Source organism: Pelobates fuscus, chromosome 6 (assembly GCF_036172605.1).
Source record: "Pelobates fuscus isolate aPelFus1 chromosome 6, aPelFus1.pri, whole genome shotgun sequence".
In the NCBI taxonomy this organism is placed as follows: domain Eukaryota; kingdom Metazoa; phylum Chordata; class Amphibia; order Anura; family Pelobatidae; genus Pelobates; species Pelobates fuscus.
The window spans coordinates 272,399,414-272,411,868 of record NC_086322.1 but is presented as its reverse complement, the minus strand read 5'-3'; the positions used below and the strand labels follow the sequence as shown (position 1 = coordinate 272,411,868).

Here is a 12,455-nt window from a genome sequence, read left to right as displayed (position 1 = left end):
AAGCAATGTTGGCCCTGCCTGTGCCGAGGCTAAACTGGATTGCGATGTCAATTTTGAAAATATATTTAATGCTGCTTTGTCACAGTTTGGGAACATTACCAAATTCACAAAGCACCCCGACATTGATGCTAGGGGTCTGATGGCCGGTAAAGACAGGCTTTGTTTACCTGAACCTGTCCCTTGCGGGTGAGGCCATTTTAAGCCAGTGGGTCCTCTTTGGTGCTGATGTTACTGCTGTTATCTTGCACAAAATCACCCATAGACATAGCCAATGCCTTGCCAGCGCCCATCCCCATTCTCTGAACATCTTCAAAACAGAAGCCGCTGACTGCCATGGACAGGGGGTGCTGCTGATTAGATTGGCAGCTGAAGCTTTGAGCCAGTTAGTAGCTCCCCATTTGCAAATATTATGTATGTAGCTCTGCAGAGATGGAAAGTGTTACCGGACCACAAGGGAGCATCAGAGCCCGACAGGTACCTAGCTAAGGGGGAGCCCAAATGGTTCGCCCCACAACCAGGGAGCCAGACAAGGGTACTCCTGGTATCATGACCACTACAACAGGCTGTAGTGGTTATGGTCCTTTAAATGTGCCCTTAGCAGCAGCTGTTGTAAATCTACTATACTACCACTGCATTGTCTAATGCTTGGCTTTAAAATTACTATGCAAGTTCTTGTTGTAAACGAGAGATGGGGAGGGTTAATGAACTTCATCTACTGGGGCCAATTAAAATGCATCATAAACCGATTGAGGTATTTAATGGCAGTTACTATGTTGTGTTCCTTCAATTTCACTGGGGAGGATGTGTTTTAAAGCTCTACCATTAAGCTAATGGAGATATTCTGACATCACCCACTCATGGGAATTTGTAGACATGCTAGGAGACAGAGCCTTAAAGTCCCACATCCGTATATCAATCCACAGCCCCGTTTATTTTTTAATTTGAAGAAAAAACGATAACAGTCCATGCATCAAATTGTAGTTCTATCAGACGAATGGAAGGTAAACTGTTTTAGTGATGGTAGGAGCTGGCACCTAAACCACGCCAGTCTATTATGGTGCCCATCATGCACATGCCAGTACAGCCTGTACAATCTGTTTCACGCGGGCTATACCTCCCTGTTTAAAGGTGGAGAGATTCTTGCACTTACAGCCTTGGGGGAATAAATAAAAAAAAAAAAAAACCATTTATATATAAATAAATATCACACAAAGCTAAAAACTAGACAAAATTATAAAACCACTTTTATTTGTACACTTTAGGATTAAGTTAAGCATATATTTTACAGCAGTCATGTACAGAGCAGAGAAGGTGCAGGTAAGTTATATGTCCTTTTCTTGAACTTGCTTCTTATACTGTTCATGTAATTGCTTCTTGTATGCTAGGAAGAAAGCCATATGATTATGATGAATTATCAAGTTAATATAACAAAAAATGCATCAAAGACAAATCAGGTGTTTGGCTAATCAATCTGGATTTTAACTCCCCCTAAATATATTTCCTAAGTCACCGCTGTCAGTTAATGAGCCATTTATCCCAAATACCAGGTAACCTCTGCATCAGATGGGTAGGGAGAGGGTACAATTTTACCGTACGTGGAAAGTTACACTACTAAACTCAATATGGTTGGTCTATTCATAGTTACGGCAGTTTTTGGCATACAGGATCTGTGCTAGTAACAGTGGTCATTTTAACATTTTTTTTTAGATTTAAATATTTTCATTTATTTTTTAGTCCCCCCTCCCTGCTTCTTACCAGGGAGGGTATAGCATTCCCTGGTGGTCCAGTGCCATGGAAAGTACAGTGGGGGCCCAGCAGCAAGTGCTTACTTGCCTTTCCAGCAGCTCCCTGTCTAAATCTCGCGGCCTGCGTGCCAAGCGTTGTCATGGTAACCCGTGGCAACGCTCTGACGGCCACGGGACTCACGAGATTTACACAGGGCTTGTAATAGGCCCGACGGTCCTGGTATGTATTATCAGCAATATCGGTAACTATTGGCCGATACCGATATTGTAGAAAATACAGAATGTCGGCCAGACTGATAATCAGTCGATCCCTAATTAAAACCCCTTCAGCCACTTACCTTTATCCAGCGCCTGGCTCCCTCTGCGCTGGTGACCTCTCCTTTCCGACAACAGCTCCTGAGTGGAGTCGAACGCGCAGCCAGAGCCACGCACGCATTAAAAATGCCCATTGGAAAGCATGGAGAAATGCTTTCCTATGGACGTTCAACATGCTCAATGCGATTTTTGCATTGAGCGTCGCAGATTCGCCTGTAGCAGCTGTCAGCCCCCCTCCCCCCTCTTGAAAATGAGGATTAAAAATCTCTAAACATTATTACAAAATGCAGTTTATTTAAAGTGTAGACAGGCCAGGGGTGTGCTACAGTGGTTATGGTGCCAGGTGTGTCCCATGTAAAGAGTCAAACTGTTGTCAGAAAGTGCATGCTGTAATGAGTGCTGTTTCCATCCTCCATTACAGCATACAGTGAATCTGGAAGCTGTGAGCCAACGGAAGCATGAGTTGTTTGACCAGGTGCGCTGCCTGCTCCAACCCAAGCTGTGCATGGGCTTTGGCACTGGTTTCTGGCTCTCAATACTGGAAGATGAAAAAGCAGAACCTAGCGTGGCCCAGATAAAAATGCAAACCACTTGACTTGAAAGGTGGATGCATGAGAGCACTTCTGGCAACACTACACACAAAGTATGCTTCTCCAGATAATAATTTGAGTGGTACTTCAGATTACAGTAGAACCCAGTGTGCAACTACAATACAGGACAAGCAAAAAGGCATAAAGTACTTACCGGTCTGATTCTGCCATAGCTCTGCAGCATGTGGATTCAGTGGACTGTCATTATTGGGCTCTGGTGAACAAAATTGATACATTAGGTTCACACAACACCAGTCATTGACAAACTATTTCACACAGTTGTGGTATGCAGGTCATTTTATGGTAAATATTTACAAGTTAAAGCCTGTTGCGTTCTTACAGTACTATCAGTGTGTAAATGGATCACTTTAGACACCACAACATGATGATGTAGTGGCTACGGTGCAGTTAGAATGTGGGACACCACGTGAGCAGTTTGACCAAAATTAGGAATTTGATATTGCCAAGGTGGAAGTGGGAACATATCACAGCTCAGAATTGCCAGTGATCCCTGATATGATGTAAGGCACTTTAGCCATTCCAGCAGAATAAGGCCAGGCTACGTCAGTCTGGGGATCCAGGTTCCCATTCAGGAACTATCCCATTGTACAGCACTACAGAATTTGCTGGTGCTATATAAATAAAACAGGAGCACCACAACAATGAGTTTAAAGGGACACTAAAGCCACCAGTACAACTGACCAGACTACTTTAGCTTATCGAAGTGACCCTGCAAAGGTAGTTATTGCAGTTTTCCATAAAATGTAATAATTTACCTTTGTGGGTTAACTCCAACTCTAGTGGCTGTCTTCCATACGGACACTAGAGGGACTTCTGGTCGCTGGACGTCCTCATGCTATGCATGAGGACATCCAGCATGAAAGCATTGTATAATTCTTTGCTATGAGGGAAGAACCAATGTAAGTGCGGCCATTGCCGTGCATGCGCATTAGGTCTACCCCGCTAGCTGAAAATAACTGCTTTCCAGGCACTATAGTTTCCCTTTAATGTAGTTTTTGTTGGTGTGTATACCCTGTCCCTGCAGGCATTTTAAAGTAAATGCTGTATTTTCAGAGAAGAGGCAGGGTTTACATTGCTCACTAGGGTCAGCTCCAGTCACTCAGATGGCAAGTAGAGGTGCCTCCTGGGTCAGTGCTGACATTCAGCACTTTCCCCATAAAAACGCATTAAATCAATGTATCTCTATGATGATATTTGATTTGCAAGCGCAGCATTTTGTCGCCCATGCTTTCCTATGGGAAAGCATTGTATTGACGGAGATTGTCAATTCTCAGCCAAGGAGGTGGATCAGGGCGGAGCCAGTGCTGGCAGACCTGCGCAGTGCTTGGAAAATGGTGAGTTCTAACCCTATTTAAGAGGGGCAAGGGGGACCAGCCACCTAAATTGTGTTTCTAACTTTACAGGGTTTTTTTTTTTTACCACACCCTATACTGTTCCTTTAAAACAAAGATGGCCCCTGTACGATTTACAGTATTTCTGTATTTTAAAGAGCTTCCCTATTAAGGACAATCAGGTGACTCTGCTGCATTAAAGAAATTCAGTTTAAAATATACATATATTAGCAGGTTCCATAAATCTTGTGATGAAACCTTAGAAATCTGCATAAATGCCAATTTCTTGCTCATCTGCATAACGACATTTGATTACATCTAAATAACACTTAAGGTAATCAGTGAAAGTTGCCCATGTCTCACAAGTGACAGTTTAAGTCTATTTAACTAATGGAGAGATTTTTAGGCAGGCATAAAAAAAATCCCCCCCCCCCAAAAAAAAACAATACCGATAACATATTGATAAGAGGATTGGGGTGCAGAGCAAACAAGGAGTATCTACTTCATGTCCGAATATCTTACCTGCTAAGAGACTTTGAATAGATAGAAGGATAGTTCTGACATCGTACAGAGCTGACCACTTTTCTTTCAGGATGTCAAGACAAATATTTCCGTGAGTGTCTACGTTCGGGTGAAAACACGGTGTGACGAACTTCACAGTGGGGGCATTGTAAGGATAGCCACTCGGAAACTCCAGTGAGAGCTTGTACCTCAGGCTCTCGTAAACCTACAAAAAGCACAAGGAGTACAAATAGTGAATCTAGAGTAGTACGTCTTAAAATGATCGCCGACCCAGGAAACCTGTGCTTTCATATAGTAACATTTAAGAGAAATCGTAAAGCAGTTTAGAAAGGCTGTGTTCCACAACCTCATGGCACCTCCTTCAGCCAGAGAGTGGTTATTAATGTTAATTTTCACTCCCTCCGCTCAGGGTCCCACATTTCATTTTTACTTATAATTAACTTTACTCTTAGACAATTGTATCTATTTTGGGTCACTCACATGTTGGGAACGCGTGTCGGTGGCTAAATATGTAGGGACTAGCAAATCATCCTTTGGCTAAACTTTAGACCAACCGACCTATACATGAACTACAGATTTACATTGTATACCTGCTCGATTATACCGTGTTTCCCCGAAAATAGGACCTACCCCGAAAATAAGCCCTAGCCGAATTTTCGGGGTGGGCTGCAATATAAGCCCTACCCCAAAAATAAGACCTAGGCATTTTACCTTTGGCGGGACTTCCTTCTTCTATGAGGAGGGGGAGGAGCGTTGCGGGCCACGGCATCGCGCAGCGTGATGACGACGTGCGCAGCGCCGTCAGTCTGCCTTCACGGATCTTCAGCGGAAGGATCCATTCCGGGCGGTGAGGCACCCAGTGGTCGGACTCTTTGAACTGTGAGTAGATACCGGTATTTTATGTCTGGGACTTAATTAATTAAGGGGGGGGGTGAATTAATTAAGGGGGGGGGGGTGAATTAATTAAAGGGGGGGTGGATTTATTAAAGAGGGGGGGTGGATTTATTAAAGAGGGGGGGTGGATTTATTAAAGAGGGGGGGTGGATTTATTAAAGGGGGGGTGGATTAATTAAAGGGGGGGTGGATTAATTAAAGGGGGTGGATTAATTAAAGGGGGTGGATTAATTAAAGGGGGGTGGATTAATTAGAGGGGGGTGGATTAATTAGAGGGGGGTGGATTAATTAGAGGGGGGTGGATTAATTAGAGGGGGGTGGATTAATTAGAGGGGGGTGGATTAATTAGAGGGGGGTGGATTAATTAAAGGGGGGTGGATTAATTAAAGGGGGGTGGATTAATTAAAGGGGGGTGGATTAATTAAAGGGGGGTGGATTAATTAAAGGGGGGTGGATTAATTAAAGGGGGGTGGATTAATTAAAGGGGGGGTTCAATGTACATACCGGTACAATGTACATACCGGTACCGTAAATAAATAAGCCCTACCCTGAAAATAAGCCCTAGTGTGTTTTGTGTGACTAAAATTAATATAAGACCCGGTCTTATTTTCGGAGAAACACGGTATGTACATCATTTGCATATATTCCACTGTTCGATATACATCAGTTGATTTAGATATGTATTTGCTTATAGTGGACTTTTTAGCCCACTTGACGTATTAGACTTTCCTCATCTCATTTGAGCTATATGGTATTGGTTTCTTGGCATCCAGTGACATCGGTGGCAGGTTACTCAATAGCCACACACTATATGTACCTTAGAATCTAGTCCTGGTTGCCACCCATTTACCCATCTGGATTTGTGGTACATCTTGTCATTTGACAAGTTATTTCACTGTTTACCTCGTCGCATTTTAGAGTACATTACTGTCATACATCCATAGGTTGGATAATTTATTAGTTTGTCATAAAAATTAAATTTTTATATTTTAACATTTACCACTGGTGTTTCACCACATTCTATTCTTTTCTCTATTAGGTCAAAGGGCTCAATCCCCTTATAGGGTAGTGGATCATCCCTTCTAGACTATGTGTTTACAGTGGTAGACAAAAACTATAATCACATACAGAAAGTGGACATTTTTTGGTCTTTCTACTGAAGAAGCACAACACCCAAAAACAGAGTGGAACTGGTATATGTGCTGGCAATCCTTTAGGAGCAAGATCTGTCCATCTATATATCGCTGCAGGGATATTCCAGGTACCAAAACCACTTCATATAACATTCAAAGATGTTATAGTACCCAGATTCCACGTATGCTTCCTTCCCTTCAGGAGGTTTGTGGTTTGCCTTTAGGAGTTTCACAAACAGGGACACTAGTCACCAGAACTACCATTAAATGTTGTTGATCTGATGTATATAGCCTGCCCCTGCAGGCTTCCTAATGTAAACACTGCCTTTTCAGTACTGGTGCTGAAACCTCCAGATATGCATTGTTTTAATTTACATGCGCAATATCCGGATTGTCAAATTTGATCATCTCAGCCAAGGAAGCAAGTGGGGCTGGAAAGAAGGTGAATTATAAAAAAAAAAAAAAAAAAAAAAAACACACACTTCGAGACACTCCAGACCACTTCTGCTCAATAGAGTGGTCTGGGTGGCAACACACACACGCACACTCTCAAGCCTTTGTCAATATACTGGTAAATCACTTGACAAAAACCAGTAGAGCCACTGCTGTCAGGTTTTGTTACATTTCAAACCGTCACTAGTGTCTGCTGTGGGAATAAGATATTATTGTGCTCATTGCAAGAGGATGTCTATGGAGACTTCCACAGTCTCCTCTATGAGCCACTTTGTATGTGCGAGAGTACAGCAGCAACATGGCTCCTGGTACATGAAGCACCAGGAGCTGAATATGCAAGATGGCAGGCAGCACCTACAGGGAAGAGCATCAGGTAAGTATATGTCACCTCCGCTACACTCCCAAGCCACTGCTATTCAAGTGACGACGTCCCCATTGGACGTTCGTGCAAAATATGCAGGGATCCCAGAAGGTTATAAAGATATCCATTTCCTCGATAGATAAAAATAGTGAGATTTTAAAAGAATACTACAATATTAGGAATATGTATCCAACATTGGAGAGTCCTTTTTATTTTAACTTTAGCCCTCTACAAGGTTACTTCCCTCAAATCCTCCCAAGAAGTTACATTGGGCAACCCAGGCAGAAGTACTACTAAAGGGAGCATACTGCAGGTCTTAGCTCAAGAGGGTCAATTGAATCCCCCATTGATTCTTTATAACAGGGGCAGGAAATATTCACTATATAGTGGTTATGGAGTTTTGAAAGCTCTTTTAATGAGAGCGTGTTGGTGTACAAACACTGCGTCTTCAATCTAACTGATCAATTAACTGCCATTTATGAGATGAACAAAATACATAGAAATGGTTAAAGCTACACTAGTCACCAAAACAACTTTAGCTTAATGAAACAGTTTTGGTGTATAGGCCATAGCCCTACAATGCTCAATTATCTGCCATTTAGGAGTTAAATCACTTTATGAACCCTAGTCATACCTCCCTGCATGTGACTTGCACAGCCTTTCTAAACACTTCCTGTAAAGAGTCATGTAATGTTTAGCCTTCCTTTATTGCAAGTTCTATTTAGATTTTCTTATCCCCTGCTATATTAATAGCGTGCTAAACTTTGCAAGAGTCTCCTGTATGTTTAAAGTTAAATTTACAGAGCAAGAGATAAAATTGTTTAAAGCGGCACGGTCATGCCGAACTTACCTTTCCTCAATCTCTTCTCCCCCTCTCTCAGGATCTGTTATTCTTTTCTTCCTGTCTTCTTTAGTTTTCTTTAAAATCATAAGACAAAGTAGGGACTCTTTGTCTTATGGAGGATTTCTCCGCTTTACCAGCTCAGACCAGCGGAGGAGCAAAGTGTGCTTCATTTCCGCTGGTCAGAGCAATTTTCCCACAATGCTTCCTGTCAGTATTGCCGAACGTCCTGTCACTTAGACAGAACGCCGGCAAAACTGCCGAATTGCATCCTAACAGAATGAGAAGAGTTTCTCCATTAGTGTTAGGATGCAATTCGGAACTTTCCCACGCTGTGTAAAATGACACAGAGCACTCTGATTGGCTTAAACCAACCAACCAGAGTGTTCAAAGCCTAATTGCAGGGCGGGGCAAGGCTTTATAAGCCTCGACCAGTCCTGCGGAGCTCAGTACGCAGCGTGCCCCTCCATGGGTGAACATGGATTAATTTTTTTTTGCGCTCGTTTTTTTTTTTATTTTTTTTTTAAAGTGCGACGGGTATGATGGATTTTTATTTGGCCTTTTTGGGGGCTGAAGAAAGAAGAATTTAGAAAAAAGAAGACGTCAAATGGTAAGTAAATTTTTTTTACAGGTTAGTTATTTTATTCCCCCCTCACTATTTTTAGGGTGAGGGGGGTAGGTAGGGGATAGAATGTTTTGGGTGGGGCGGGGGGGTGACTAGGGGCTTGGGACCCCTAGTCACCTTGATGGGAGGGGGGCTTAATTTAGGGCCCCCACCCACGACAGTAGGTCCCCCTTATTGTTTTATTAGGGCCCCACCCACTTTTTTTTTACAGTGAGCAGCCACAGGCTGCTCACTGTTTAGTGGACATGCCCCTACCCACGGTATAGCGAGTAGGGGCATTGGGGAGATTTTAATCCTCTTGTGCTATTATGGGGGTCATATTGACCCCCATAGAGTGAGGGGGGGACCTGGGGGGCTTATGAAGTGGTGGGGAGCTCTGCTCCCTGCCGCTTCCATCTTTACATATTACAAGGAGGGAGCTGCACGCCAGTAGCTCACTCCTTGTAATAAACTGAACGAACAAACGAACACTGATACTCAGTGTTAGTTTGTTCGTCGGATTTTTCTATTCATTCATTCATTCGTCTGTCTGATGAATGAATGGGTGAAATTCCCGTTCGCATGTCCAGGTGTTTCACTGGGCATGTGCGGGAATCTCACAGTCTGTGTAGTGTGGGTAGATGACGTGTCCCACAGGGACTTCACCTACCCACACAAAGATGGCGGCGCCCTGGATATAGATCGGGGCAGAAGATAAAGAATAAAAAATAGGTAATGTGGGGGGGCTTAGGGGCATTTGGGGGGTCAATTGGATGTAGTGGAGGCGGGAGGGGGTTAAAAAAAAAAAAGGGATTCGGCATGACAGTGCCGCTTTAAGGTAAATTACATCAGATTGAAAGTGAAACCAGCTTTTTTCATGCAGGCTCTGTCAATCATAGCCAGGGGAGGTGTGGCTAGGGCTGCATAAACAGAAACAAAGTGATTTAACTCCTAAATGGCAGAGAATTGAGCAGTGAAACCTGAGAGGCATGATCTATATATACACACTAAAACTGCTTCATTAAGCTAACCTTGTTTAGGAGACTATAGTGTTCCTTTAAACTGCTACAAAATAAGTCGACCCTCATCAGTCCATTTGACAGAATAATGCCTCAGCCCATGGTGGCCAAGGGGTTAATAAACAGTTAACTATAGTCAACATACAACTAGATTGTGCTTTTGAAGAGTTAACCAGCATTACATTATGATTGTAAATTTCCTTACAGTGTCCACAGCTCCATCAATGGTCCCAATCCACTTAAACAGGTTATCAGATTCAGGGAAAGCAGAGATCCCTTTATCACCAGACATCTAAAGACAAAAATAAAAAAATTAAATTAGAAAATTTCAAAAATCAGCTTGGTAACATCACCCATCCTGCACAGCAACTAAACAGTCAGATACTCACCATCAGAGTCATCAGTTCTTGCTGTAACCTGCAAGAAAAAAAAAAAAAAGTACAATAATTAGTTATTATTGGCATTTATATAGCACCAACTTATACCGCAGCACATGTAATATAAAACAAAAGGGGGGAAATGAACAATAAACGAGACAATCACAAAATGTTACGGTAAAAATAGGTTGACGACAACCCTGTTCAAACAAGCTTACACTCACTTTCTTTCCAAGCCAGTTTTAAGAATTTTAACCCACTGATTGGCTGAGTGTCCGCTTTATAAAAAGTGAAATGTCATAAGACTGACACCACTTTTGGGGGGTTGGGGGGGGGGGGGGGGAGAGAAGAGTAGACATTGCTGCTGGAGGCAACTTTTGGGTTAGCATCCTGGCACCATAACCACTTCATTCAGATGTAGCAGTTGTGGTGCCTGGAGTGTCCCTTTAATTGGTTAATAGCTCAGTGATTTATCTCAGGCTCTCAGCCTTGGACTACATGTCCCATCCCATTATAAATCATTCAGAGAGATAGAGGAATACAATGCATTAAATGAACAGCTAGTTAAAGGGAATCTCAGTTTAAAGAACTACAAATCCCATGATGCTCCGCCACCTCCAGGGCTAGGAGAGCATCACGGGAGTTGTAGTTCCGCAGTAGCAGTTTGCCAGCCGTTGCTCCCAGCCTGCGCAGGACGGGGGATGCCGGGATCTCACCTCTTGCCCACAGATCCCCTGGCGGCCGCGGCGCCTTGTTCCTTCCCCTTGCGGGCTGCGGCAGAGGAGGCAGCAGCCGGATCTACATTCTGCGAGGCCATCGGTGAGGCGCGGTGACGGCGGGTCGGGGAGCCCTGACAGAGGAGTCTGTAAGGTGCGAGCTAACGCCTTGGCCGGAGTACTCTGCGTAGCCGGTACCTCCTGCTTCCGCTCAGCGTCCGAACATCCCGCCCTCTGTTTGAATGTATTAAATCCCGTCCGAGGCAGCCAATGAGCGGGCCGAGCGGGTTTGATTCGACCAATGACAGCGCGCTGTCAAGGGGTTGCCATGGAGACCGGCGGTTGCTGCATACCTGCTGCGTTTGAAAACGTGGCGCGTGATTGGCTGAGAGGATGGAACGACGCCTCGCTGTGATTGGATGCGTGCACTGTCAATCACAAAAATACACATATTCAATTGCAATTACGTATATAGCGTCCATACCAACCAAGTGTCCCTGTTTAAGAGGGACAGTCCCTATTTTGCACACAAATTCCTCTATCGCTCTGATCTATCACTATATATCTATATTTTTTAGCAGCTCAATATTGTTGGAGTGTCTTATATGTATAACAGAGCTCCTCAGCAATAATACTCCCAGTAATGTGTCTTTAAACTACAATAAATGTGTTTAGAAATCAGTCCGTGTAAATAACAGAACATTGTTCTTGTTTTAAATTACATATTAGTTGCATAAATAGTTATTAGTAATTCACATAAAATGTCTCAAATAGGCCCTGGACACACGTCCACTCACACCCCTAGAATAATGTGTCCCTCTTTGGCCTTTTGAAATGTTAGGAGGTATGCGCAGTGTTGTGAGACAATTTTTCTGATAAATTATAGTCTGGTAAAAACTCAAGTACCCACCAATCTCCCCATTAAAATTCTTAGGTACTTAAAGGCATACTATAGTTACCAAAACAGCTTAACAAAGCAGTTTTTGTGTATAGATAATGCCCTTGAAGTCTCACTGCTTAATTATCTGCCAGGAGTTCACTCTTGTTTCTGTTTACACTTTTGTTGCCTCTTGTTTCGTTTCTGTTGCAGCCCTACCCACAGCCCCCCCCCCCCCCCCCCCCCTCTCCCCCCCAGCTGTGACACACACATCAATCGTTGGAAAAATGGTTTCATTTTCAATCAGATGTTGAAGGAACTCTAGAATGTCCAAACTACAAACATGTATTCCTGACATTATAGTGCTGGTGATGTTGTTTAGGTGATCAACGGCTGTGATTGTACTGAAAAGGTGATTTTACTGACCTTTTCTCCCACGCTGCAATGGCATGACTGCAGCTGGCTTAGCTCCATGGAGATCATTAAAGGATCACTATAGTGTCAGGAAAACTAAGCGGTTTTCCTGACACTATAGTGCCCGAAGGGTGCCCCCACCCTCAGGGTCCTCCTCCCTTGACGCAAAACCCCTTCAGCTACTTAACTTAATCGAGCGCAGGGCTCCCTCGGCGCTGGTGACCTCTCCTCCCCGCTGACAT

At 43.5% G+C, this 12,455-nt stretch overlaps 1 protein-coding gene across 1 annotated transcript; it reads right to left on the bottom strand.

Moving 5' to 3' along the window:
• Window positions 1-1,221: 1,221 nt before the first annotated feature.
• Window positions 1,222-11,168, bottom strand: UBE2C (ubiquitin conjugating enzyme E2 C). Its single transcript, XM_063425488.1, has 6 exons — window positions 10,923-11,168; window positions 10,219-10,246; window positions 10,035-10,121; window positions 4,525-4,729; window positions 2,805-2,864; window positions 1,222-1,381 (listed from the first exon to the last, which is right to left on the bottom strand). The coding sequence occupies exons 1-6, from the start codon at window positions 11,021-11,023 to the stop codon at window positions 1,323-1,325; spliced, it is 540 nt and encodes a 179-aa protein (XP_063281558.1). The 5' UTR covers window positions 11,024-11,168; the 3' UTR covers window positions 1,222-1,322.
• Window positions 11,169-12,455: the final 1,287 nt, after the last annotated feature.

Excerpts from the sequence above, each read along its gene's own strand:
- UBE2C (XM_063425488.1), bottom strand. The coding sequence starts at position 11,023 with ATGGCCTCGCAGAATGTAGATCCGGCTGCTGCCTCCTCTGCCGCAGCC. Across the intron at positions 10,247-10,922 it reads AGGGGATCTGTGGGCAAGAG|GTTACAGCAAGAACTGATGA; the intron begins GTGAGATCCCGG and ends TTTTTCTTGCAG. Across the intron at positions 1,382-2,804 it reads GCTATGGCAGAATCAGACCG|CATACAAGAAGCAATTACAT; the intron begins GTAAGTACTTTA and ends CTTTCTTCCTAG.